At 40.1% G+C, this 26,302-nt stretch overlaps 1 protein-coding gene across 10 annotated transcripts in view; it reads right to left on the bottom strand.

Annotated features, from left to right (window-relative positions):
* Positions 1 to 26,097, bottom strand: part of ARHGEF28 (Rho guanine nucleotide exchange factor 28) — a 118,926-nt gene extending 92,829 nt beyond the window's left edge. For 3 of the 10 annotated variants that reach the window (XM_088157413.1, XM_088157414.1, XM_088157419.1), the window contains exons 1-5: positions 26,046 to 26,095; positions 19,977 to 20,193; positions 18,938 to 18,981; positions 4,690 to 4,837; positions 2,616 to 2,906 (exon numbers count right to left, since the gene is read on the bottom strand). In XM_088157413.1, coding sequence (XP_088013539.1) covers positions 2,616 to 2,906; positions 4,690 to 4,837; positions 18,938 to 18,981; positions 19,977 to 19,983 — 490 coding nt within the window. In that variant the 5' untranslated portion in view covers positions 19,984 to 20,193; positions 26,046 to 26,095. Of the gene's footprint in view, positions 1 to 2,615; positions 2,907 to 4,689; positions 4,838 to 18,937; positions 18,982 to 19,514; positions 19,590 to 19,976; positions 20,194 to 26,045 lie in introns of all 10 variants that reach the window. The other 7 variants (XM_088157418.1, XM_088157420.1, XM_088157415.1 and 4 more) reach the window with 6 other exon arrangements.
* Between the last annotated feature and the right edge of the window lie 205 nt (positions 26,098 to 26,302).

Below are 26,302 nucleotides of genomic sequence, written 5' to 3'. Positions count from 1 at the left end.
AAAACACCAGATGGTGCAATAGTTTTCTCCAGCAACATGTCACTCAAAAGCATTTTTTTCCAACAAAAATATCCCCGCAGTTCTGAAAACAGAGAATTACAAAAGCTTAAAGTCCTAAGTCGTGATGGATGATAGCACCCACATCTTTCACAACATATATTAACATCATATTAAAAAGAGCATCGTGACAATGTCAAATGTCAAGCCACCTCCAATCTTTGCTACAAGGAGTTGTAGGGACAGCAGGCAGGGAAAGAAGTTCTCATTCTACTTCTAAATACTCATAAATTTCTAGATCCTGTTTCTCATCCCTTTTGATCTTTCAGAGCATGTAGAAGAGTACAGGGATAACCCTGGATCACCTCACAGTTGAAGATGAAGGACTTCTCATGTGCTGAGAGATCTGAAGCTCTCCTGTCTCAGCCCATCCCCTCTCCCTCCCTCCCTCTCCTTCCCCTCCATGCACAGACGTCCCTCAGCCACAGCCAACCAAGCTTTGCCTGGCTCTCCTGGCTTTGGGGACAAAAACACAGTGATGGGGACAGCACAAGGAAGCAACGCCAGTCAGTTCTTCTCAGAGTCAGGAGAGAGGACCAAAACCATACTTTCAGAAAGGAGAGAGAAAGGATACGCAAGTTAAAGAAAAATTATACAAACTGCCTAGAGGAGAGCAAAATAGATATCAGGCCAGCCCAAGGCTGACCTCAGAGAGAGACAAAGGGAAGGACTAGCCTCCCTTGGGCTGAAGGAAAAGCTGTCCAAAAAGCTTTCAGGAGTCTCCCATTGAGGGTGGCCCCAAGCACTGCCCAAGCAGGACTGCACTGACAGATCCCACTGTAAATGAGCATTGCTACCAGGTCCCAGGAATTTGATTTGTTTACTCAGAAACCAGGCAAAAGACCCCGGCTTCATTTAAGCATCTGTTCTACAAAAGGAGACGCCACTTCTTAAAGTGCAGCAGTACCCGTGAGGCAACCCTACCACAGTAGGCTGAAGACAGGCTTGTCTAACACTTCAAATGTTACACAGACTCTGTATGGCAATGGGGATGCACATCTCAGCTTTTTTGGCTTCAGCTTTATATATAGTATCTTAATCTGAAAAGTGAACAAAGCATGAAAAAATAGAAACAAAAATGCAAGCTCTATAAAAGTCTTGCAAGGGCAACATATTCTTTTTCTATATAAACATTGCAGTATACCTGAAAATTAACAATTAACACAACTGAAAATAAAATAATTTTGCTATGTGGATAGCAGTTGCCCTGGCAGAGCTTACTCTGATACCAACTGAGATGATCTCTGACTCCCTGGATGTACAACACACCCAGGATAAGCTTTCTCCATGTTCTCAAGCAAGCAGGTACCCAGCCGGCTATGCCCGAACATCTCTCAGTATTCTTGGCATCCTGCTGATGCTTCTGGGTTGCGTTTCAGCTGGTGAAAAGCATAAATAAGCCTGTGAACAAACCTACAGCTGACTTCTTCAGGCTTTGATACAAGGTCCTTACTGCTAAAATTCAACAGTTTTTCGAGAAGTTGAACAAATACTTACCCCACATCAAAATGAAACAAGTAACAGCTTTTTTTTTTTCTCTCCTGTCTAGCCAATATTTGAATGAGACTTGGTATTCGTTTTTACATCTGTTCAAGGGATGGTTTACAATAGACAGACAAAAAACATCCTTCAGATTTTAAGTTATCTGTCATTAAGAATTAGAAAGATTTAAGAGGTGAAAAAAGCCCTTACCCAAAAAATGAGCTTAACTGATGTGTTTTTATTTCCCAAGAGCTTGCATGCAGTTTGGCTCATATGGAAATTGCCTGCCTTCTAATTTTCAGCAATTTACAGTACTAAACGGAAAACAGCCAAAGCTACCAAATTTCCAATGAAAAACATGTAAAGCTGTCAAGTATAATGCAGTTTCCACCCTCACCTATAAATCAGCTGACTCTGCAAAAAATATATACTCTTCAGCAAGCCCTAACTACAGCTTTTTGTTTGCAATGAAACCTGAAACTAGGAAAATCTCAGCTGATTTTGTTATGAAGTTTTTCAGTAGCATACCCTAATGTAAAATTTCACATGTATTTTCATTCCACTTCCTCTACAATTAAAAAAAGCCACTTATAAACTTGTTTAATGATATTTTCCCAAAAGAATGACCATAGTCATAAATGAAGGCTAAACACTAATAGAAAAATGCCAAAAATTATATTTACTCTGCACATCGGAATGCCCATAGTAACAAAGTCTTCTCTACCACCTTTTTCTCCCAAGATAAAATATCTCACTTGGTTAGAATTATGGCTGCAAAGCTTCATGATACAGTTCTTGTTTTTTAAAAACAGACAGCTCTATTCACAAATAAAGAACTGCATTCACAGTGAGTCAAGACAGAAAAACCTTCTAAGGAGACAGTTACAAAAACCATAATTATCCTTTTTAACTCTCTAGGCACAAACCAACTCTCTGATTACCCCTCTCACACTTGAAAAATTTTTGATATTAAGCACAAAAGTAGAGAAAATGAACAAAACAGCGAGATATTCTGCTCTGAACCGTGCACCAAACCACTGTTAAAAGCTTTCTAACTTCAAATAAAACTTTATCACCTGCTGGGCAGCTTCCAAGGATGTTCCAGGTTGAAGGCAACTTTTCATAAGCAACCGCCATCATCAACTCATTATCCAGTGATTGCAGATCTTTCATCCTTAGCCCAAAGTTATCCAGCAACAGCTTATGGCTAGTGGTGGTGACACATTCTGTGTGATCGACCAGAAAGCGAGACAACTTGCACAACAGATTCTCTCTGTAAGTGATGGGACAGCTGCCGAGGACCACAGGTGAGAAACCCACCGTGTACATTAACACAGACACAGAAACTGCTTCTTGGTGTCCATGCCCTGTAATTATAATGTAAATTAGTCATTAACATCATCTGTTGTTCAGAAAACACATTAGTTATTTTTCATTCTCATCTGCCTCTAAGAGGTGTGGCTGCTCATTCAGAATTATTTTATTCTTCCCTTCCATTACATTTATTTGTCTTAGGATATCCACCAAGCATTTATACTGATTAACTTGGATTCAACTAGACTTGAACTGACAGTCCTCACAGTTATACAACTTGATTAATTCTAGAACCAGTCTTTTTAGGTGAGGGCTCTTTAACCACAGTGGAAAGAATTGAAGATTCTTGGATAAGCATTAAGAAGAATTAGATGCTCATGAAAAGAGTGGGGTTCTGGCTGCAAGATGAATTCTGAGTAATACATCTATTTATTAAAACTGATATTGTATTTACCCAGGCCAAGACCCAAAAACTTTTAACTAATGCACTCTTCAGGCTCTTGGCAAACTTGATTAAGTGCTGTATCAATTCTGTAACTTACAGCTGGAATGCTCAAAGTTCCAAGGGAGTTTGTCCCTTTAACCTCTTCAGCACTTTGTCTTTCCCTCCTACTCCTTTGACATCTAAGGGAGGGTGGATGCCTAAAATACGATACCTAAAAGAGGTGCAAGATGTACCTCTCACTGGAGAGTTAACCATGTTGTACTAAGTGCACAAGTATAAATTTTCCAGTGTACTCTGTAAAGCTATGAGTACATGTGCAATCTAGTAACTGCAGAAGGAAGCATATACTTACCACAACTGTAGTTGTTTTTAAAGTGCTCTGTGTTCTCTCATGTGCAATTTGGCTACCCATAAAATAACACTAACATCAGCAGGGATATAGCTGAACCTCACATTTTATTTTCGTCTGTTCATGTCTTTTATCATGATTAGATATTGCCTGTAGCTTTCTGATTTTGTTATTACCCCAGAAGCAACCATTTAACAATGTCACACAATATGCTAAGATCTTAAAAACAAAACCAACTCAGAACAAGCCTAGCATTGCATTCTCTCCAGTTGTAATCCATGACAATTATTTAGCATTTGCGGGTTCAGAGGAGCTACTATGTAACAACAATGAACTTCTCTTTTTCATACTTCGCACTTATTTTCAGACTCTAAATCCCCTTTAGAACACAAGAGAAAACAAGGAGATCCTATTGCACAGGTACACCGTGTCTTACAGCCTCCTACTCACACAAATGAGAAGGTCACAAAACACACAGTAAAGGTGACAAGCAGGGTTTATGTTACATCCATGAGCGAGACAAGCCCAAGGCAGGGAGCCAGCTGGGAGGTAACACATATGTCCCTTGTTTGCAGTGAGGCACCTGGAACAGTTCCCAGACACTTCTGTCCCACGTGCAGCTCCAGCAGAGCTCAGAGCATCACAAGCAGGAGAGCCTTGCAAGCCAGGTTGACAGCACACCAACGGAAGGCTCAGAAAAAACAGGACTTTTGCAGGTGTTAGGACTACCAGAGGCAAACAGTTGCGGCATAGAATCAAGCCACATTTAAAATTATGCCATCCCTGAAGACTGCACCCCCAATGGTGCAAGTCCAGTAAAACTTAATTCAATATTGTGTTGGCATGGACTGCTACGAAAAGCAGGGTCACCTATGAAAGTCAAACCCAGACTGGATCCTAAAGACCATCATTTTAATCCCCGCATTTTCTCCATTACAGAGACATAAAACAGTTATATTAAACTGTCCAGTCATGCCCAGCTTTGAAATGGGGTTGGGCTGGAGCAAAGAGTGGAAAAATATTAACATGAACTAAGGCTCACCTGGAACTATGGACTGAAGAGTGCTGTCACTAACTCGCTCAGCAAACATTATGTGTCTCTTCAGGGATCCATCATAAACAAAGTAGAACTCGGCATCCTCTGGGAGGTAAATGTCTTTGTTAAATTTTGCATGTATAGTCACCTGTCCCTGAAAAATGAAAAGTGCATTCTGAAACACCCAGTGAATTTCTCATCTTCAACACTGACGTATTATTACACTGACGTATAATTCAGGTCCAAGTTCATTGTAATGTTTATAACTCTACTACACAGAGGCTCTGATACAATGACAATCTTCAATTTCCTACTTCCACTTAGAAAATAACACTGTTTTTATGCCTGCAAATGCAAAGCTGATTTTTTAAAAAGCCTTTTAAATAATGTAAATTCAAGCAAATAATTTCATCCTACCCCACACAACTATAACTGGCTTTTTATTTAAAATGCATCATAATAACCTGAGCACAAATATTTTGTTATTTACAAATCAAGTTTTGTTTAAAAAAAAAAAATCTAGAAGTTATTTAAATTACCTTTTACTTGGTTTCCCAAAAGAAGCACCAATGCAATTCTACAAATTATTTCAAAGAACACTAGTTCCCAGGTACCTTACTGTGGGTTTCTTTACAGTAAATAGAAAGCAACTAGCCAACAAAAACCTGTCATACAATAGCTTCAAAAAAGAACAGGAAAGGGATCTAAGAAGCAGCAAACAATAACAAATGTCTGACAAGTCTGAGGGAGGAAATTTAGATCAAGCTGCATTTCCTTGAGGAGGAGGACAGGGTGCTACAGCAAAGTTCCTAACTGCCACAGTTTTTCTAAATAAGGCAGAATTGCCCCAACATCTGGCAGAAAACATGCTACAGAAGAATATCTGAGCCGTATTTCCAAAGATGCCTGCCCTGCTTTCTTCAAAACAGTTACCACAGCACTGACTCCACCAGCTCCATAAACAAGTCTTTGAAAAAACAAAGCGCAGATAATTCTGTGGCTGAAAACCACACTTATGCCTCTGACTGTCATTACTCTGTACATTATAAGTCCAACACTTCACTGCAGTGTGACTCCTGCCACCCACGACAACACCACATCTTGGCCTGCCTTCCCCAAGGACATTTTTCTCGTCACTCATAACAATGCGAATTCTGCATGTGTTTTCCTCTTCAGTGCAGACTAGTCTAATGAACTGGGGTGAAGGGGCAAAGATTTCAAGCACAAAATCTTCCTCAGACAGGACTGTTCCCATAAAAACAGATGTAAACAACATCATGAATTCAGTATCAAGAACAAACATGTCTGTCATCCCCAAACACTAATACAACCCCTCTTTTTAGTGGCCTGCAGTATTATTATAGCTGTGAAGTGTTTTCTCCTATTTATCTTTGGATTTTGCACTAATATAAGAAATATGTTATTATTACTATTATTATTATTCTCGTTATTACTATTATTATTGCAGTTGCTGTTTCTACCGTTGTTATTAAAATAACTTTTTTTTTTTAAATTTGTTGTAGTTGTGAAAAACCCTTTTGGTCCGTTGAGTAATAATGTGGATGGCTATTCTGGGGAAATAGGAATAGGGTAAGTCTCTGAAGACCCCCCACAGTCTGCTCCAATGGGTTCGTAGCTGACAGCTGCCTGCTGCACAGGAGCACAGCACAATTTTTTCCACGTGGGCACTTGGGGCCACAACTCCCAACACATCTCTATGTCCTCTGAACCCCTGAGTCAGAGAGACTATACAGCCACAGAGCTGTATAATATGTACAGCTTTCATGTTTTCTTTGCCCTAACTACTCAAAACAAGGGAGATATGCTGTGGAAATGTTTCTCACTTAATTAGCCGCTGCTGGGGGGGAAAACGTTGAAGCCAAGCTGTAGCCATTCTGCTCCTTTTTAGAAAATGTTAACCCGGGTTCACTAAGGACAGAGAAACATCTTAAACTAATTGCATTACATAATGTATAAGCATGAGAGAGAATTTCACAAGTCCTTGTCTAGAGGGAAAAAGACAGTGGAAAGCTCATGTGTACATAATAATTTTTTTTTTATACAACTCACTCCTTAGAACACTCCAGAAAATGAAAGTCATGGTCATTTAAGCAAAGATTTTACAAAAGGACGGCAAATTGGCAGCTAGCTTGTATCTGGTCAAACGATTAAGTGATTCAACTGGAAAATCTCAAATGATCCAAAAAGAGCATTAAGCCCTGTATTATGGTAGATGGTTCAGAGATAACACAGAAAGTAATATTGGAATATTATTTTTGTTGATATACAATTATCACACTTGGCATCAGAAACGCTATTTCATGCAAGCTCCTTTCATCTCCAGCACTTTCTATCCTGCCTTCAGATATTCTTGTTTCATGTCACTCCATTCGAACTTATTTCTTCTTGATGCTGCTGCTGCTATTAAAACATGTATCAGTTTACTTTCAAGTTGTCTCTTTTTGAAGCCAAGTATATTACAGAACCTATTTAATCACCTTTTTTTCTACAAAGATCACTTGCAGTCCATTCTAGAACACTCCCATGCAGAAAAATACTTTGATAAAGTAATTCAAGTTTTATACCAAATCCCTGCAGAAGTATTTATATCCTGAGTCCCTCAGGCAAGGTTGGTCCAGCCCCAGGAGCAGGCTGCAGCAGGAACTACCCGAACAGATCTTTCTTCCCTCCACAGACAAATTAACTCAGAGTCACAGGAGTGGGAGCAATTCTAGGTCCCATATTCCTCCTCCTTGCCTAACAAGGCACCCAAGCAAGAGAGAAGTGGGCTGGATCTTGCAATGAGATGCAGTAATTTAGTCCTCCACCAAAGAAATATCTGTCTGTTTCACAAGGTTTTACTGGACTTTCTTGGGAGATTACACCTCTTTTGTAAAAGCACTGCTTCGGCAGAGCTAGAGTACTCAATCCAGGTTTTCAATCAAAGCATATTCACTTAACTATTACAGCAATTAAAAGGTTTACATAAACAACAATGAAACAGTTTTCTGGGAGTTTCATGAGAAATTCACACTTACTAAACTCATTTGCACAGCATCACTCTCACATCACATGTGAGAGAAGGGCTTCTCCACCATTTCACCACCCATTCTGCAATGCATGACCAAAGCACCTTCTCAAGTCTGCAAAAAAACTCTGGCACTGGCTTACTACTAAAGCACAAAGAAACTAAAACTGCAGTTATTGGCATTTAAAAGTAAGTAATTAAGCCTTGTCATAGGGCTTAATTACCATACAATAACTCACATATCAGTACAAAAGAACAAAATCAACAGAAACAGATTACAGCATACATACCATCTGAAATGAGAACACTGTTCTTCTACAGAATGATGTTTGGTCTGAGTTTGTTCCATCACTGAAATTGGAACACATCTCAACTGTTTCTTCTACATTTCTAAATATAACATTTAAGCTTATCCTCTAGATACCAAAAACCAAAGCAGGTAAGTCACACTCCTGCCTCATCTTCAGAAAAATGGCCAAGTACACTGAATAAAAGGCAGCTGTAAGAGCATGGATCCAGAAGGGCCAGATTCTTGATAACCCAGTTGCTAAATGTCTTTGACACAATTTTCACAGGTTCATTCTTATAACAGCCTAGCTCCTCTGCCAACTCTTTCCTCGCCTCAATAAGGCTATCTGTATCCTCACAAATTAGGGAAAATGTAACAGAGAGAGCTTGATTTCTTTGTGTAGGTATGCTTAAGCATGCTTTCAGGGTCCATGTGAACCTCAGAGAGTTCAGTCCCCACTTAAGGCAAGGGGAAGGATTTGCCACTTCACCATCCCAGCAAGTAAACACACTCCCTGGCCACAACTTGTTTCTCAGGTAGATGCAGGGGGAGGTCTTGCCTCAAGCTCACACTGTGTTGATTCTGATGTAGAGAAAACAATTTTTAAAGTCAAAGGACACTTATTGAGACCAACCAGCCATTATCTTATTTAGATTTACACATGCACATGCTAAAAAAGGTACTCAGCTTTACAGAATCACCACAGGAACACATGGAAAATGGAGACCTCTCAAACTCCATTCAGGCCTGTAACAGCAGAGAACTTCACGCAGCTGCATCAACACCTTTGAGTGTAAAAAGATACCAGAAAACAGAAGAAAAAGAATATGGGAAAACCCTCAGCCCATTGCAGCCAAGAGGAGTTTTGACATTGATTTAATGAAAGCCAAAAATGTCATTGTAATCCTTAAATAAAAACCAGAAAAGCACACAGGGGAGCTGGGGAGAAGATATTGCAGTAAAGGGGACCTTAAGAAAGACATAAACTCTACTCTGAACACATTAAACCTGTGGCTGTGGAAGTGTTCATTTTTACCTCTCTGGGATCCATAAAGCAAAGCCTACCATTTACTACCAGGGGAAAACAGTGCCAGTGTCCTGGCACTGGCATCAGGGAGGAGATTAGCAAGGTTTGTGTTTTCAACGAGATTTATAGATCTATGCACTCTTTCAGTGTCACCAAATAGGTTTTTCAGACATCTGTTTTCCCTTGGTTTGTCCAGGGCACTTGAGAGCAGACCATGTCTGGCATGCAGCAGCAGGGTCCCCTGAACCCCATGTCCTGGTTAAGCTCTTTGTGAGGAGAAGAGGGAAAATGGGTAGCAATCCCACACAGCTGAAACATGGCAGCATCCAGGCAGGCTGAAGATTTAACTATGGCACTTTTACAGTGCCTCCTCCCTAGTCTGCTGCAGGACACTCCATGCCTCAATATAGTGACTGGCCATTAACATGAACTAAACTTCTTCCACTTTGAAACCCCTTCTTCCTCACCAGGAACCTGCCCCAGCAAAACGGGTGCAATACAAAAAGATCTTTAGAGGACTTCCAGATCCAGGGCACCATTCTTAATTTCAACAATTGCTCTCTATCCTTGCATACACAGATAAATCTGCTTTCCCAGCAGCTTTTTACCATAAATATAACATATTCTAAAGTAGGCTAATAATTTCTTTACCAAACTATGCGTGCAGCATACTTGAGAAGTAATGTGTTATCCAGGGCTTTCAAGGGTATCATCTCTAAATGTAAGAGGACAAACAAATACCAGCTTTGTAATTACATGCTCTAAGAAAAATATTTATGTGCTGGGGTAAAACAATGGCTTAATTGTTCCCAAAATGCAAGTGCCAACACACTGAAGTAAGTGCAAATCCCCAACCATTGCCAGCAATAATAGGAATATTTTCCTCTATGCCACTGCTACTGCAATTTCACAGAAATATTTTTTCACTATTGAGAAGAGTCACTTCAGAAAATGTTTCTATTTTACTTGTGCTTGGACAAGAACAATAGCGGCCATACAGTTTTAATGACCTTTCCACAACTCATCTGCAACTGTTAACACTTCCACACAAAGGATGCTAAAATAGAGAAATTTCAGTAGTAGGGTAATTCTAAATGAACACAAATCAATCATATTCAAATCATTAATAACAAAAAGAAAGTTATAAACACGGCTTTCCAATGTTCTGTGATATTTTTAGAGTGTCCACCAGGCAGATCTTGTCTACAGATTGCCGTAAATGCAGTTATGGACTTGCATAAGAAAGCATGCACCCCAACTGAATTGAATGCAATGGGATTCAGCACACAATGAAACAGCAACACTGCATGCAGGGAAAGAAAGAAGTTGCAAACTCAAAAAAATAAGAGATAAAAGCTGAACATTTCTCTAGAAGCATTAACTTTCTAACTGTGTAGCTAAAACAGGATGGCTTTCCCCCCCATTTAATAACTTAAGGGAAGAAGAATTTTTTCTATCCAGAGGAATGTAATAAGCATAATTCCACACACAAACTTGGAGACAAGGTACCTGTTGATAGAGTTATACTTAATACTACATATTGTCCTAAAGCCCACACATACACTTTTACAAAAATTAAATACGCATGCAGCATTGCTTCTAGAAGAGCCAGTCCTCTGCTAATTGATACTGCAGAACTCCACCAGCAACCAGAGACCCTCACTCATTTGCACAAGGCTGGTCTTCAGCCCCTGAACCTGTGGAAAAGAACTGCCAACGTGTGGGAAATGCACCACAGGTTCTCCAAACCACATCAGCTTTATGTGCTAAGTACCTGTAGGTACTTCTTCAGCATGTGGCAGGTTTCTCAGAAATGCAGAGGATGCATTTGCACAGACACCTTCAGGCACAAGTAAGATAACCCACAGGTGCTTAAGGCAATACAGCACACAGGAAGTCCACTGACTAGAAGCTCTGTTCTTGTCAAAAAAGCCAGAAAAGAAAGTGCTCAGAGTACCACCAAAATAAAGTTTGAAGGATGCTTCTAGCAAGGTCCCAGCACTATCTTGAATAGAAAAGCATTAAAAGAGAAATTTCCAATTGAAGACATATAAGCTTCCCTCTTTTGATATGAAAAAGAAGGAAGTTCCTCGTTTTAGTTCAGATGCAATGCCTTTTTAAAGAAGAAGTAAATACTGGTAGAAACTACAGCCACCTTTTTGACTAAGTAGCCCACATAAACTGGAAAAAAAATTAAACACTCTGCTAAATCCAAACTGATGATAAAAGTACATTCCAAGCAAAGAAGGATGGAGGAGATGCTGGCAAGTTAACTAGCTGACTCCCCTGCCTCACAGCAGGATCAAAGCTGCCCAAGTTTACTCCTCAGAGATGGATTTTCCCCACCCTGTTTGAAAACACCGCTCACACAGTCCCCTAAGACACAGCTCTGCGACCTTCCCCCCACCCAATCCCTGTCTGACCTCTCCCACCTTCTGCACCTGGTACATACTTCATGCTTCCTTGTGCTTCTTTAACTTTGTGCTTCTTTAAAGGCTTAACAAGTCCTTGGCCTTGATTAGGGGAAGAGAGATAAAGGATTGTTTTATGTTGTTGGGTTTTAATAGGAGACCATCCTTAAACTTTGTGAGTTTTCAATCAAGCTTATTGGAATACTCCCCCTTCAGTGACAAATTCAAATACATCTGCTGTATTGGGAGTTTCTGAAACTGCGTACACTTTTACCCAAAGCTGATGTCTCAAAATGAGTTGCACCTTCTACTTCCTCTCTAGCCTCAACAAAGGTTCATTCTCACACAGACAGAAAAACAAGGGGTTTTGTTGAGAACTGCAAGATTTGCCTCCAGCAAAAGAAATTAGAATCCAACAGAATTTAAAAAACAAAAACAAAATATAGGAAAAAAAATTTCCTCTAAAAAGAAGAAACAAAGTAACAGGTAATGACATACATATATCTGCAAGTCTCTATGCTACTGCACACTAAGTTACCTCTAACATTACCGATTTTAAAAAGAAATATCTATTAGGCATATGCTTTCCGTTCACTGCACATGCAATATGCCCAGATGCTTTCCAGGTTTTTATTTTCTAAGGCATTATCTTACCACAGAAAAATTTTCCTTCTCAGTCCTGTTTCTTCCGCTTAATCCTCTCAACCAGCCCTTTACTCAATTTAAGATACAATTGGCAGCAACACCACTTCCACATCACCATAAACAACATCCAGCCACACTAACCTGACCCACGTCAGACCTGGGAACACAATCTTATTTCTGCTGAATTAGTGATGATGCTTTGTGGGGCTACCTAAAAACAGAGGCCAGACAAAATTAAGGAAATAAAAAGCAATTCTGTTTATGGAAGGGCCTCCAGGTGCATTTAGGGCAGACAACCCTCCCCCCCAGGGGCTGCACCCAAAATGGACAACTGGTCACAGGTTTTCATATTTTTACAAATTTGGTTCATTTGCATTTTGGGGGTTGATCTTCCAATTACAGCTTCAGGTAATGAAGTCATTGACCCCAAGTTTGCTCTCCCCCCAAACTCACTTTTGTGTACATTTCTCAGGGCCTGAGATGGTAAATGGTTCTTGATTCCCAGGCCTAGAGGGGAATTGTTTTTTCAGACTAAACGGGAAAGCAGTAGCTAGCACTCTATATAGAGTTTAGAGTTACATTATACACTAAAGAATTACAGGATTACAAAAACCTGAAAAATAAGAAAGCTAAAATCCTAAGGCATCAGTGAGAGCACATATGATACAGAGCTCATGCTGGCTTTGTGCTTTTTTATGCCTGCTCTATGTCAGCAGCAGTATGAGAAACAGTCATGGAACTGATCGTTCGTGCAGAATTAATCTACCAGTGTTTGTAACAATCTGAACTGCAGAGCAAGTCTATAGCAAATCAGCACTTTATGTCAAACTGACTTTATTTTCCTTACCTTGCCACCACCAGTCTTAAAGCTTTTTAGCTTGTTATCAAGCTGACAACAGCTAAGGTGGAGAAAATTTTTCAGAGTCCCATATAACAAAGTAATAAACAAGTGATTAATTAATTAATTAATTAATTAATATTTTTCAGATGCTTCTAATATTTAATGAGGTATCTTTTAATTCCAGAACCACTGGATAGAAATAAAAATATCTGGAATGCTTTCATCAGAAGGGAGAGGGGAGTAGGCAGAAGAAATAGAAAAAAACTTTAAGCCCAGTGCTAAAAAGCATGCATTAATGTTCTTGCTCGTCTATCATTGAAAATAACATTCAGTGTTTTGCTGTCAGGGACAGCACACAACTTATGTTCATGCATAAGGTAATACAGAGGAATTAAAAAGCTTAACAATGAGCTGTTAACATAGGTCAGGAAATTTCTAGAACAAGAAAATTAACATCCCTTCTGACATGCAACTGCTGACTAAAAGAAAAGGAGTAATCTCTTCCAGTTGACTTGATTTAAAATATACAAATCAGACTAGTTATTATTCTCATGTCCTATGTAATGTCAGATCTCTACTGTTGCAGACACTGCACAAAATCATGTAAGTACAAAGTGCCCGCCCATAAAAATATCAATTTAAGGACCGAGAGGAAAAGAAAATATACCACTGGAACAAAAATTATCTGCCTGCTGATGGACATCCTTTGAAGCACCCATTCTTTTCTTTCATATCTTTTAAAATAGGTCTCATTTTTTAGATACATTTTCTCAGTATCATTCTGGCAGCAAGCCTGCATCTAGAGGCCAGACCTTGTGCATAGTCTTGCGCATCCACGTGCAGGCTTCCCGTGATGAGGCTCCCAGAGCAGACAACAACAAATTACTGCTGACTCCAGCCAGAGCTGGATCAGGCCAACACAGCTCTGTGCATTAGCAAAGGCATGCTGAAAGGCCAACACACATTTGCATTTTAAACCACATTTCTTTTTTGTGTTTTGAAGTCTAAGTAAGGCAGTCATTTCAGCCTCGCTGAATACACAGATAGGCCCAGAACTATGGCCAGACCCACTGCAAGAGCAAAGAACATGAAAGCACAGAATGGACAAGACAGGCCAGAAATCGTCTTCTTTTCACAAAGGGCTGGCTTGAAGAAACCAAATACCTGTCAAGAGCAGCAAATAAAAAAGCTGTATCCAACCATGGAAAATTATTGCTTTCCACCCCTCTTCAAACATCAACCACAGCACGGAGGAACAGGGAAGGCAAACAGCTTGGCAAGAGAGATAATCAGCTACTCACAATCAATACCCAAGTCCCACTGCCACTTCCCACCCAAATCACTCAAAAGCACACTGGAATAGTGTCTGGCACTTTGCAGACCCAGCCCACACACAGACCACCACTGAGCTTATCCAAAATCTGAGTCTCCAGGCCCTCTGACACTGTGGCTGCAAGCAGCCTGGTGCCACATCCTACTCCCTGCCCTTCCCAACCCATCTGGAGACACCCTCCAAAACTTCCCTGTAGGAATACTTCCAGACATCAAGCACCTCTCTCTCCTTGGTACCTATGCTTCACCCAGGACTCTGTAACAGCGTCAGAAATAAAACTGTCCCCAAGTAAAAACATCGGAGCAGAAACACCTTAAGAGGGAGACTTTGTATATCAGAACACAAGAGAAGTTAATTAAGCTTGGATCTTGAGGACTTTTAGCCAGCAAGAGTGGTTGTACATAGGAGCATGTGATACATTAGGAATTTTGAGAACAGTAAGCACCTTGCAGCACAAGAGCAAGTGGAAGTTTTAATTTCCAGAAGATCTTGAGTCTGGAAGCCAGGAGCCTGTGTTTCTGCCTCTTCCCAGAGAATTAACATACTAAAGTTACTTTGGAAAGAAACACATAACCTTCAGCACCATCTCCTGGGGAGATGAGGTCCCTTTGGTGTCTCCATGAAAATGCTGCGGATATACTCTGTGGCTCAGCATTTCTTTATCTTTCCTGCTCCTATGGAAAACATTTGTAAGGCTCCCAGCAGAGAATAATACACAAACTTTTGAGAACACTTATTTACTGGTCTTGAGAGTTCAGTACTTCCACAGGATGTTTGCCCCATGGCAGCCAGGTATTTCTTTGCCAATGTCTAAGATCAAAGTTGGTAATCAATAACATTTCTTTAAAACAAACAAAAACCAGTTACCTACCGTTAAATAAGAAGGAATGATTTTCCATGAGGGATGTTTCTCCACACTAAAAACTGCTTACAATAGGAGGAAAAACTTCTATACATTAAATTCTTTAATATCTGAAGGGTGCTTCATCAAATATTTTACTTTTATCTTCCATCTTTCATGAATAGTCTTTCTTACATTTACAATGAGATCAGTGCCTGACTGCCTGAAGATAGTGAGGTCTTATTCCACAACGAAACGAAAAACTCAGGTTGCTGCTCTTCTTACAAAAAGCATTAACTAAATATAATTTTATTTGTATCAGTTTTAAAAAAAGCGTAATTTAGGAGGGCAAAAGCTACTTACATTCAAGTTCTATATATTTAAATGATGCATTATTAGCATTGAAAGAAGAGACGTCTATGAACTGTTGGTGTATTCTTCACTAGTCAATCCTGAAAACTAGACTGGCTTAAAAAGAGTTATTTTATAGAGCGATTTACACTAATTTGCTGTCTAGAAGCCAGAAACAAGCTCCTCAAACTAACTGAGGAAATGTGTGTCAAATATTTGATTTTCTGTTTCATTACCATTTATTTTTCAAATCATGGTATTGATGTGTGTTGTAATTACATTTTCATGTACTGCTGCCACCAAAATTAAATGCAGAAGAAGTGTATTAAATAATACATTTTCAAAATGGAGTAGTTGCATAGAGTATTCTTAAATATTTCACTAAAATTATATTGGATCAGCAAGGTCCTTTAGTTTTGAAAAGCATTCCCTCTATGTAACAAAATAGGAGAGCCATCACTAAGCCAACAAGGTTATATGCATACAATTTTAGATTTGCCAAGTGCTGCTGAAGTGTGACAGTTTGAAGTAGCCACACTGTATGGGCACATCCTCCAGCTGTGTTAACGGCTGCTCACATATAGTGAGTCAACAAAGTACCCTGCACATAATCTTTAAAAATGTGTATTATAAACACAAAACTGCAGTTACTCTCAGATAATCTGACATGAGATACAATCCTCTCAAAACAGGCATTCTTACAAAGAATAAGAGGGTAAAATCCAGTGGATATAGATGCTATGCATGTTTACATACAATGGGAAAAGCATCCTAATTTTGGACCCAGCCTACAGCAGATTCTTCCCTCTCTCAATGAACAGAAGTTATGCTTTCATAGAGGCTAGGAAGAAGAGATTACTTCCTACCTTTTCATCTCTTCCACTTATCTTGTGAAAAATAATATGTTAGAACTATATGCTGACATCATGGAAGTTGCATGTGAACAGTGTGCAATTGCCACGACATGGTATTCTGGAGTTCCATGGTGGCCCTTTAGAAGGGACTGGAATACATCAGAGAAATATCTAAATTCGCAGCAATGCAAGTATTTGCCATGTTCAGTTTTCCAGAGATGTTTTCTCTATCCCTGCTTATGGCACATGAAAACAGCGTTTAGGTGATGGAGATGGAGTAGCATTTAGACAAGCACAGCTTGTCAGAGAACTGCTTAATGAAAACTGACTAAGGAACTAAATAATCAGAAAGGGCTTTCATGTTTAATTTAAAGGATGATTTGATTGTGTTTTCCAACAAAATCACGCAAATAAAGCAGAAGCAGTTGGAAGGAGTTTCCAGATTGGATGAAGTAATTGGATCTAACTAATAGAAGATAACTGCCCTGACAGAAGGACTTTTTCAGGATGGACAGAACTCTTCGATCTCCCCAAACACCTGCAAAGGCACTCAGATTATGAACAATACTGTGCTAGGCAAGATCATGAAGCTGAAATACTTTCAGGCATCAACTCATTAGATTAACTACATCAACTTCAAATGATCAGTATAAGATCTGCTAAGATTTCTCCAAGTTTCAGATGGGGGATGAAAGAAAACTTTCCATCTTTCTCTCACACACACAGAGAAATAAACACAGGAGAATGTAAAAAAATTACTACAATCCCAGGTTCTGGGAAACTCACCCCAGGTGCTCCCACTGCAAGTCCATGTTTCTCCACTAACCTCAGGCATGTTAGGACACTGGGGACCCAGAAGAAAGACACCACCTCCATCTGCTGCCCCCGCAGGAAGATGAGTTGGTGACCAAACTCCTCTCACTGGGTTTCTAGCAAGTTAGGACCCCTCCCTGGGATTTATCTACCTGGGTTGGTGAATGGCTAAAGACCACAAATAGAAAATTACCAAAGCCCAGGGCCACAACCAGCTAAGCTTAGCTCTGGTACAGACTCTCAGTTCTGCAAAGCTTGGGGTGAACATTCTCAGCTAAAATCACCTTCTCTCATCCACCACACTACAAGTGACTGATACACTCCTGAAGCCTCTCCTGGTGAGTCCCTTGATCATAAATGATCTATCATTATTAGTCTCCAAATGCACAGTTTTGTACCATTCTTTCCACTTTTTACTGGCATAAATTACAGGTAGGAAAATTCAATCTTCCCACATAATTACTGAATTCTTCTCAGTACTAACCAGCATCTCCCAAAACCATGATGTCAACAAATTTACATATATTTTGCAAGCCTACATCTGATTCATAGGATTATAACCAAAATACTAAAGTAGCCCTAAGTATGACACTTAAGGACTATCACTTGTAAATATCTTTCTCTCTACCCTAACAGTTCTTGCAGTACCCATATATCTTTATCTCTTTATATTAATCTTCCTCTTCTTTATCTTCCTTAAGAATTTCCTGTGAGACACAGTATGAAATATTTCATTTTCAACAACATGAATTAAAACCACTGCACTGCCCCTTGCAAAGTAGTCCATTACCTTATTATGGGAAGATACCAGATCAGGCAGATCAGATATCCCCAGTTGCTTTTCATGTAAAAATTTGTTTTTAAAGCCCTGCACCACACAATAAACATCTCACATGAACAGGCCTCAAAAATATTTTTCTCCTGATGCCTTCAAATATACTGCATCTAACTTTTGCAAGCCTGAGGTTTCAACTCTGAAGCCGAAAAATACAATGAAAAATCATGCTGGTGCAGTACCAAGCGTATGTTCCTCCAATACTCCAGGGTACAAATTATTTGTATTCCTCCATTTCCTTCCCCATCTCATGACAATAAGCAGATAATTGGGGTTTTTTCTTTTACCACCTTTTTGAAAATCATTCAGTGTTCTCCCATTTTCCCCCTAGGAATCATCCATGCACCTCTGCTACCCTCATTGCAAAGCAGAATAGATATAAATAACACGATTTCTTAATAATAATTACTAGAGTTTCCAAGTTTTAATACTCACAATCACATTCCCTTGAAGGCACAAAATAAACTAAATTTATCTAATGTATTCCTCACTCATGTTACTGCTTGTTTTTTAACTTGGAGTTCATATACTTTAAGCAATTATTTCCGTTTTTGCAGAAAAAAAATCCATTTAGTTACAAATTTCAACTTATTTCTTTAGCACAAAATTTCCTGCTTAGTGGAAACTGAGAGATTGGCAGTTTGGAATTTTGTAAGCAAAAAAACCAAAAAATTGTTGGAAAGCAAATGAGAGATGTCTCTTCACAGGCAGTAAAGCTGCTTTTGAAAATTGCAATTGAGAATACTGAAGGAGAACAAAATAGTGATGATAAAGGGGAAATAATTTAAAACTTCCTTCAGAGAGCTGAGTTGCACTACTGAAAACCAGCAACCTCCACACATGCCTCATCAGACAGCAACATTCAACAGTCTCCAGTCTCAAAAAAACAGAGAATGGTTTTTAATTTAATTCACCCTGCTTTTGAATGAGCTGTTATCCAAAAGAAAGCAACTCTCCAGGCAGAAGCCTAGCGTTGTAGGACTTACATAAAGAGGTACTTCAGAGCAGCTTAACTCCATTGTCACAGCATCTACAAACAGAATAAATCAGTGAAATTACTACACACCCATCATGATGTACTGATATAATGTGCGATTCATGTCTGCAAACCAGGTCAACATCTTCCAGAACTGAAGGAGGGGAAAGGATATTAAGCTTATCAGCTATCCAATTGCCCCAAATCTCCTCAGAATGAGAAAACACTGGTGTAAAGATGCCTATGTTAAGCTGGAGGAGGGATGGCTGGTATTAGTTAACATATTGCATGCATTTCAAATAATAGAAGCAGTGAACAAAACAGATGAGGCTGAGCCCAGCGCTGAGACGCTCCTAGCTGCAGCCAATTAACTAGTAGAAATTTCAGCATTTATCTCTAGAAGTAAAAAAGTAAAGAAGTAAAAAATTGAACTTGAATTACATTGTAGCAACTTTCGCTCCCAGCCAATATCCCAACATGTGACAGTCATCACAGCAACTCTGATTTCCATAATTATATTTCAGATTCACTACACCCTCACAATTCATGGTCTAAAAGTAGTATTCTTTCAAATGAGAAAAGCATACCAGAAGCAACATCTTTAGAGCAGCAGGGTGGGTTCAACAACTATGCACAAGTCTTCTTCAACTTGCTGAAACAGGCTACAAAAAAAGAGTCTGTCTTAAGACGGGGCTCTCAGTTCAGATGTAGCCTAGTTTTTACAGCTGAACACTTTCCAAAAACAACACAGTTGTGCAGCTCACTGCATGTTAAAGCATACATACAGCCTTGTATGAGTCAGATAGGATTTGAGAAGTTCCCTGCCTACAAATGCAGAAATTAAATGCATAACTTCAACTGAAATAAAAAACGACCCACCCACCATCCACAGATATACTCCTTTTAAACCATAAATTTGTTAATCCTCATCTCCTGGTGCCCATCAGTTCAAGTAAATTTACAAGTCCATACATTCCTGCAGTTCTAAAAAAAGGAAAAATCCTTTACAAAATCACAGATCGCAACAGTTCAGCAAAAAAATTACAAACCTTTCATACTGCAAGAAAAAGATATCAAGGCAAACACTAATTCAGTCAGCCTATTTAGCAGCAATATTCAGTCGTAGGGGTTTCTTATTTTCTGTGTAGGAAGGAGGTATCCTCCAGCTGACACCAGAGCATCTCACTTCAACAGACAGAGCTCTGCAGTTTCCAGCAACAGCATCCCGACCCCAGCCTTAAGAGCAGCAGCACGGGAAGCGCAGCCCTGTCGGTACAGAAGAAAACAGGGTTACAAGAGAAGTTAAGAAACAGTAACATCTCTTCCACAAGAAGTAGTTTAAGGTAGAGCCCTTCACAAGTGTTAATTGACAGAATAGATGATGCACATTAATATCTATCCCAGACCTCACAATTACTGTTGCTCTTCTGAAGCGGGCATCACTTCGTGATTGTCTGAAACAAGAGACACATCAGTCAGCCATCTGATACCATTGCTCTATTCCAATGTATAAAACCCCTTCTACCTACAGTGTTTCTCAATCTTTAAAGGAACACGTCCAAACTAAGGTCCGCCATCTCCACTGCAAGAAAATATGAGCACATTCAAATCATTATGCCATGCCAAGAGAGTAAGAACTACTCTTGGATGCTTTTGTCAAATTATTATCCTGACCTCCAAAGCCTCGAAAGATGTATCTCAACATCGTCCTCCTCTGCAAGGATGAGATAGGCAGATATCCAGTCTAGTCTACCTATTCTACAGAAAGTGTGAGCTAGAAAACATTAATTAGTTCTTCCTTTGGGGGATAAAAATTTCATCACTAGTAAAACAAACTCCTTCTGTACTGGCAAATACAAACACAACGCACTGGAAAGATGGGGCCATCCTGGCTTCACTTCACCCTTTGCTTGCATCACACTGTGCATCCACTCCCTGTAGATCCCAAGTACCTAGCTCAACATGAATCCTGAGTGGATGAATAAACTCATCAGAACCAACCAAGATTTTTCATACAGCACTGACTAGAACCATTCTGAAATATTATCAGGATTTTCCCTGTGTACTGGCCGGACAAACTGGCTTATAATGGTGTTTCCTGGATACAAAGGAATACCAAATGGTACTTGTTGCTTTCTGTAGAAGAATCAATAAATGTCAACACACAGCACTAAGTGGCTTCTTCTGCTTTTCTCACACTCTGAATAGCGCTGGTTGTTTAGAAAAAAAATTCACATTAATGGCTCACGTCTTTCCTCTGTCTGGCGCTTGCAGAAATCAGCCTGACTGCTGGAAGTGGCTGGGAGAGGCAGGAAGAAGAGGATGCACGTAGGGAGGAAATACTCTGTTCTGGCTAGAGCACAGCGCTTGTGCAACTTCCATTTCAGATCGAGGGACTGAAAGAGACACCATCACATGCAGCTCACTACTCACCACTCGCCTCCTCTGTACAGCAAAGAACTGCCCATGTCCACAAAAAAGCAAGGGCCCCCAGAGCACACAGGGTGCCACACAGACAAATCCTCGCCAGTGCTAAGGTGGAGTCCTACCCCACACAGCAAGGGGAGGGTCAAGCTCCCAATATCATGAATGCACATAATTTCACAGAGCAACACCTGATCCCTTCCTCTGACATCTGTGCCTCTGACACAGAAACCAGCACAACGAGCATCTCACAGACAAACAGGTCTGGTTTCAGGCATCGCCTACACTGCCAATGACAGCAATAGCAGAATTCATCTATACACACGAAATAAACCCTTTTCAGTATCCAGTTTAGCAGTTAATTTAATGGAATCTATATATGGTACTGTGGTGCAAACTGGAAAGACTTGTAGCAGAGGTTTCAGTCAAGCAGAGGTAAATATACAAAAATGAGCAAAATTCTTGACCATCATTTTAGTAAGTATACATTTTTTAAATCTATTGTATCCCCTTAAACCTAGTGCCAAATGCTATTGCCAGTTCCTTAACTAGCTCAAGCTAGTAAGAGGAACAGCAACATGCAACTTAGGTTTTATCAAAGACGCAAGACATTCCAATGCATAGTTGGAATATATAATTTCAATATTCTTCACCCAATATATTATTTACTGGTTGTCAATTATGGGACCATCATGTATTCAAATCTTTTCAACATTGCAAATTTCAGCATTTTACAGCATGGGCTCCCCAGTTATTGTGATATGTTAGAAGGACCACAATAAGAAAATAAACCCATTGAAAACATCCATTATTGACTTAACTGCATTGTGAAATGTCAGTTACAAACATTTTTACTCTGTACACACCAAGGAATTAGATAAGGGGCACCATTATTTAAGTATCAGCAGAAAGGCATTTCTATCAGTTGACAAGGTGACCCTGCAGCCAACACTGTGACTACTACTGGCTGTCCTGGCACTTAATATCTGTCATCAGCATTCTCCTAAACACAGAGGGGCACTTCCTGATCCTACAGCAACCCAGCTCGCAGCCAGCAACTTGACTCTCTCCTCTTCCTTGTAAATAAAGCATATCACTGTGGAAGAAAGAGAGAGAGAGCAGGTGAAGACAGGACTGGCCTTGATGCTGCTCTGCAGTAAAGCGTTCACTTGTACAAACTTCACTGAACTTCATGCTCTGTGGCTGCTCCAGCAAGCCTCCATGGCTCCATGGCATTAAGCTGCATCAGATCAGAGTTTGTGAAAAAAACTGTGCCTTGCAGACAGATGCAAAGTGTGAGCAGTGGTATAAAACATGAATTTCATATTCCCATATATCAATTCAAAGATAACAAAACAAAGTCTTTGCTTGTGCTCTGTTTAATTCTCCTTTCAGGTCACAATCCCACACCTCTGCCACAGACCTGCTGCTTTTTAACAGTAAAGCAACTGACTGAATGTCAAAAATATCATACTGTAAATAAAACTTCGACAATGCTGCACAGGTGCCTTGGAATTTAATTCTTCCTTTTTAATTACACTTCTTTTTGGTGATGATCACACTGAAATTCTTACCTATAGAACACTGAGAATTAGTCTTATTACCACTCTATCAAGACAGGCGCATTAAATCTCTATTGGTGCTCAACCAAAACAACAATAAAAGAAGGATGTATCCCACCCAGTGGCCCCTGGAAGGCAGGCAGGAATCCCCAGAGCATAATTTGTAATGCTTTAAAATCCGACGTATTTGTCTTAGCAAAACGTCTTGTAGAAGTCTAGCAGCACGTGCAGATCAAGACGCCTTCTACTGAGCTCTCTTCTGCTTGTTGACTGCATTTTGTTATTTTTGACCATGCAAATAGTCTGTTTATATTCCCAGATCTTAATACTCTCCAAAATCTGTGAGATTTCAGTGTGGTGCTCAAGAAAAACAAGCCAGTGCCCAACAGCAGCACTCATCCCACAGCTCCTGCTATAGAAGCACAGCAACCGAACTAAACTGTACTCCTGAATTTATAGATTCCGTCTGAATTACATTATGTTAGTACACTCCGAAAGCTCACTCACAATTTCCCCAGCACCAGGAACTACACTCCACAGCCATCAGGTCGAATGTGGTACAGAACATTCTTTTAAGTACAGATCTTTTTTCTGGACCTGACTAAAAGATCTTAGACAAAATAAGTGAAAAGGAAAAATCTAGCAAGCTAAAAATTCAGATGTAATAAATACTACATTCCCAAAGTCAGAGATTTAACTTTACAGCCAAGGTTTTTGAAGTGATCTTTCATTTTTCCACAAGAATTTCCTGAACATCTAGAGCATTGGAGGATAGGGAGGGGACGAATCAGAACCCTCAGCTCGCAGCTTCACAAGCACATTCATTTACTGCCTTCTAACACCATTTAAAGTGAGGTGAAATAAACCTTGCCTATCACATTTATCATGAAGCAGTTTGCACTAGTGTTGATTACTTCACCAGATATGAACTGCTCTTGAAGGCAAATGAACAGAGGAAATGTAGCTAACCACCTTTTAAAATATCACTCTTTTCAACAATTTGAGACAAATAGATGCTTAAATCTTTTTTTTTTTTTTTTTTTTTTTTTTTTAAATCACCCCATTCAGGGCTACTGAAATACCAAAGTACATCCAAATTAATTTGTTAAAAGCACAGCCAATTTGTGATCCTGAGAAGGGAATATAAGAGTCTTAAAAAAAGGGATCACACTTATTCCTTTGAAGGACAGTCTTGGGTTTTAAAATACAGAAAAATCTCTAGTAAAAAATGCCTCCTCTGACAGAAGTCTGCTGTTGAGGTTGACGAAATACACCCATTTCAAAATATATTCATTTCAACTGAAATGAAAATGAGGCTCTAGTGTTTAGAAACTTTAAAAAGTGAAGTGTGGCTTATACATTACTAAACGACAAAACTAAAACCAAATGCGTAACTAAGGTTACTGAAACAAAGGAAATATGTTTGATAACGGTGTAGGATACCTGTCTTACCGCACTCCTTTTAACACTCATTTTGACTGAGACAGTAGCTTTCTAATTATGAAATTTTTAATGGCTTTAGCATTTACTACTCCCTAGTTTGGGCACTGTGAAGCCATGGATCCAGAGCAACAGCAAACCCTTTAAAGAGTTTATGCAGCACAGTCTAATATTCAATGTTTAATGACAAAATAGCAAAGAAGTGGAGTAGAAACTTTTGGTTCTACAAATGCATCCAAATGGTAGCACTCCAATGCTACGTTGTGACACTTCGACATCCCTCAGGCTTGGCCATCCACCAAAATGCTAAAATTAACAAAGCAAGAGGATATTCTCTGTATTTAATGGCACTTTTATAACTGGTATTCCACTTTCATGGACAAATAGAACTGTGCAACAAACTCTACACTAAGATCTAGAAAAAATTTTATACCAAAAGTCATTAAACATAATTCTAATAATCAACGCAGCTGCTTCCATTGAGAAGGGCAACTATTCCACCGTATAGTCCTCTTCTAACTATTAACATCATTTGATAGTATCTGCTTGTCTTAATAATGTTAAGCCTGAAAGATACAACTCAACTAGGTGGTAGGAAAATCTGTAGATTTTTGAAAATTCTGAAAATTGACATAAATATCTAATTTACAAGCTAACTGAGAAGGCCAAATGAGTTGCCTATTATAAAGTTATGCAGACACGATCACTTTCTTTGTTTTAGTCAATATTCAACCATCATTGTGGAAAAATAAAAGCCATTAAGTAGTCTAATATTTCTACCAGATGTTGTCCTGTCAGTTTTTCATACTGAGTTCACAGAATATAGTTAAATCACTACTTATGTGGAAAAATGCCTCTTAGTAAAATGCCCCCTTATATTGTATTTCCACAATGTGCAGTAAAGAGCAAATCACTTCTGTAAAATAAAACATCTGGTAGGTTTTCAGTCACATCTGTGCACCTTATAAGATTTATGAGAAGAACTTCACCTATTTTTGTATAGGATCAGATACAGAGGCAGGACTTAAGCCCATAAAAATGAAGATTTTAAAGCCTGGTTTATCTCTAAGCTGTGCTCAGCAGTGCCCCAACAAAACACTACCAAGAACTGTTTTGAAAGGTGTTTCTCAGAATTTCACCATTAGAAAAGCTTTCATTGCCTTTATATTTTTGACTATTAAAAAAGTGAAGAGTAACGAAGTTAAAAACTTTTGCTGTGTATGAGAAAGGCGAGCACCTTTATGATCAAGACCGAAAACCTTGCCCCCACTGGCGAAAAAAAAAAGAGAGTAGTTTTTACGGCAAAATAATGAACTTAAAACATGAAAACAAACAACAACATATATTTAAAAACAACAACAACAAAACCACAACAAAGCCCTACTCAAGTCCCTCTCCGCCTTTTGGGGCTTTGAAGGCGAATGACAGCACAGTCAAAGGCTTTGCGCGGACACCAGCGGAGCCCGCCCGGGCGCATCGCACACTGCGGCGCCGGGACCCAGTGGCAGCCGGCGGAACATCGCCGCAGCTCCGCGGAGCCCGGGGAAGGCTCGGGACAGTCCACCGCTCCCCGGGACAGTCCACCGCTCCCCGGCACAGTCCACCGCTCCCCGCCCGGCGCAGCGGCCCCGGGGCTGAGGGCCAGCAGGTGCCGCGGGCCGCGCTCCCCGCCGCGGGCTGTGGCCGCCTTACCTCCGCGCAGCGTCCCGGGCCAAGCTCCGCCGCCGCCGGGCAGGCAGGGAGGGAGGGAGGGAAGCAGGGAGGCAGGCAGGGAGGGAGGGAAGCAGGGAGGGAGGCAGGCAGGGAGGGAGGGAAGCAGGGAGGCGGCGCTGCCGAGCCGCCCGCGGGAGCGCCGCGGGACGCGTCCGGGCCCGCGGATGCGCCGCCCCCGCCCCGGCAGCCCGAGGGACGAGGGAACAAAGGCGCTTTGTGACAGCCCCCGGCTCTGG

The sequence above is a fragment of the Sturnus vulgaris genome, chromosome Z, assembly GCF_052056855.1.
Source record: "Sturnus vulgaris isolate bStuVul1 chromosome Z, bStuVul1.hap1, whole genome shotgun sequence".
In the NCBI taxonomy this organism is placed as follows: domain Eukaryota; kingdom Metazoa; phylum Chordata; class Aves; order Passeriformes; family Sturnidae; genus Sturnus; species Sturnus vulgaris.
This window is presented reverse-complemented; position numbering and strand designations above follow the sequence as displayed.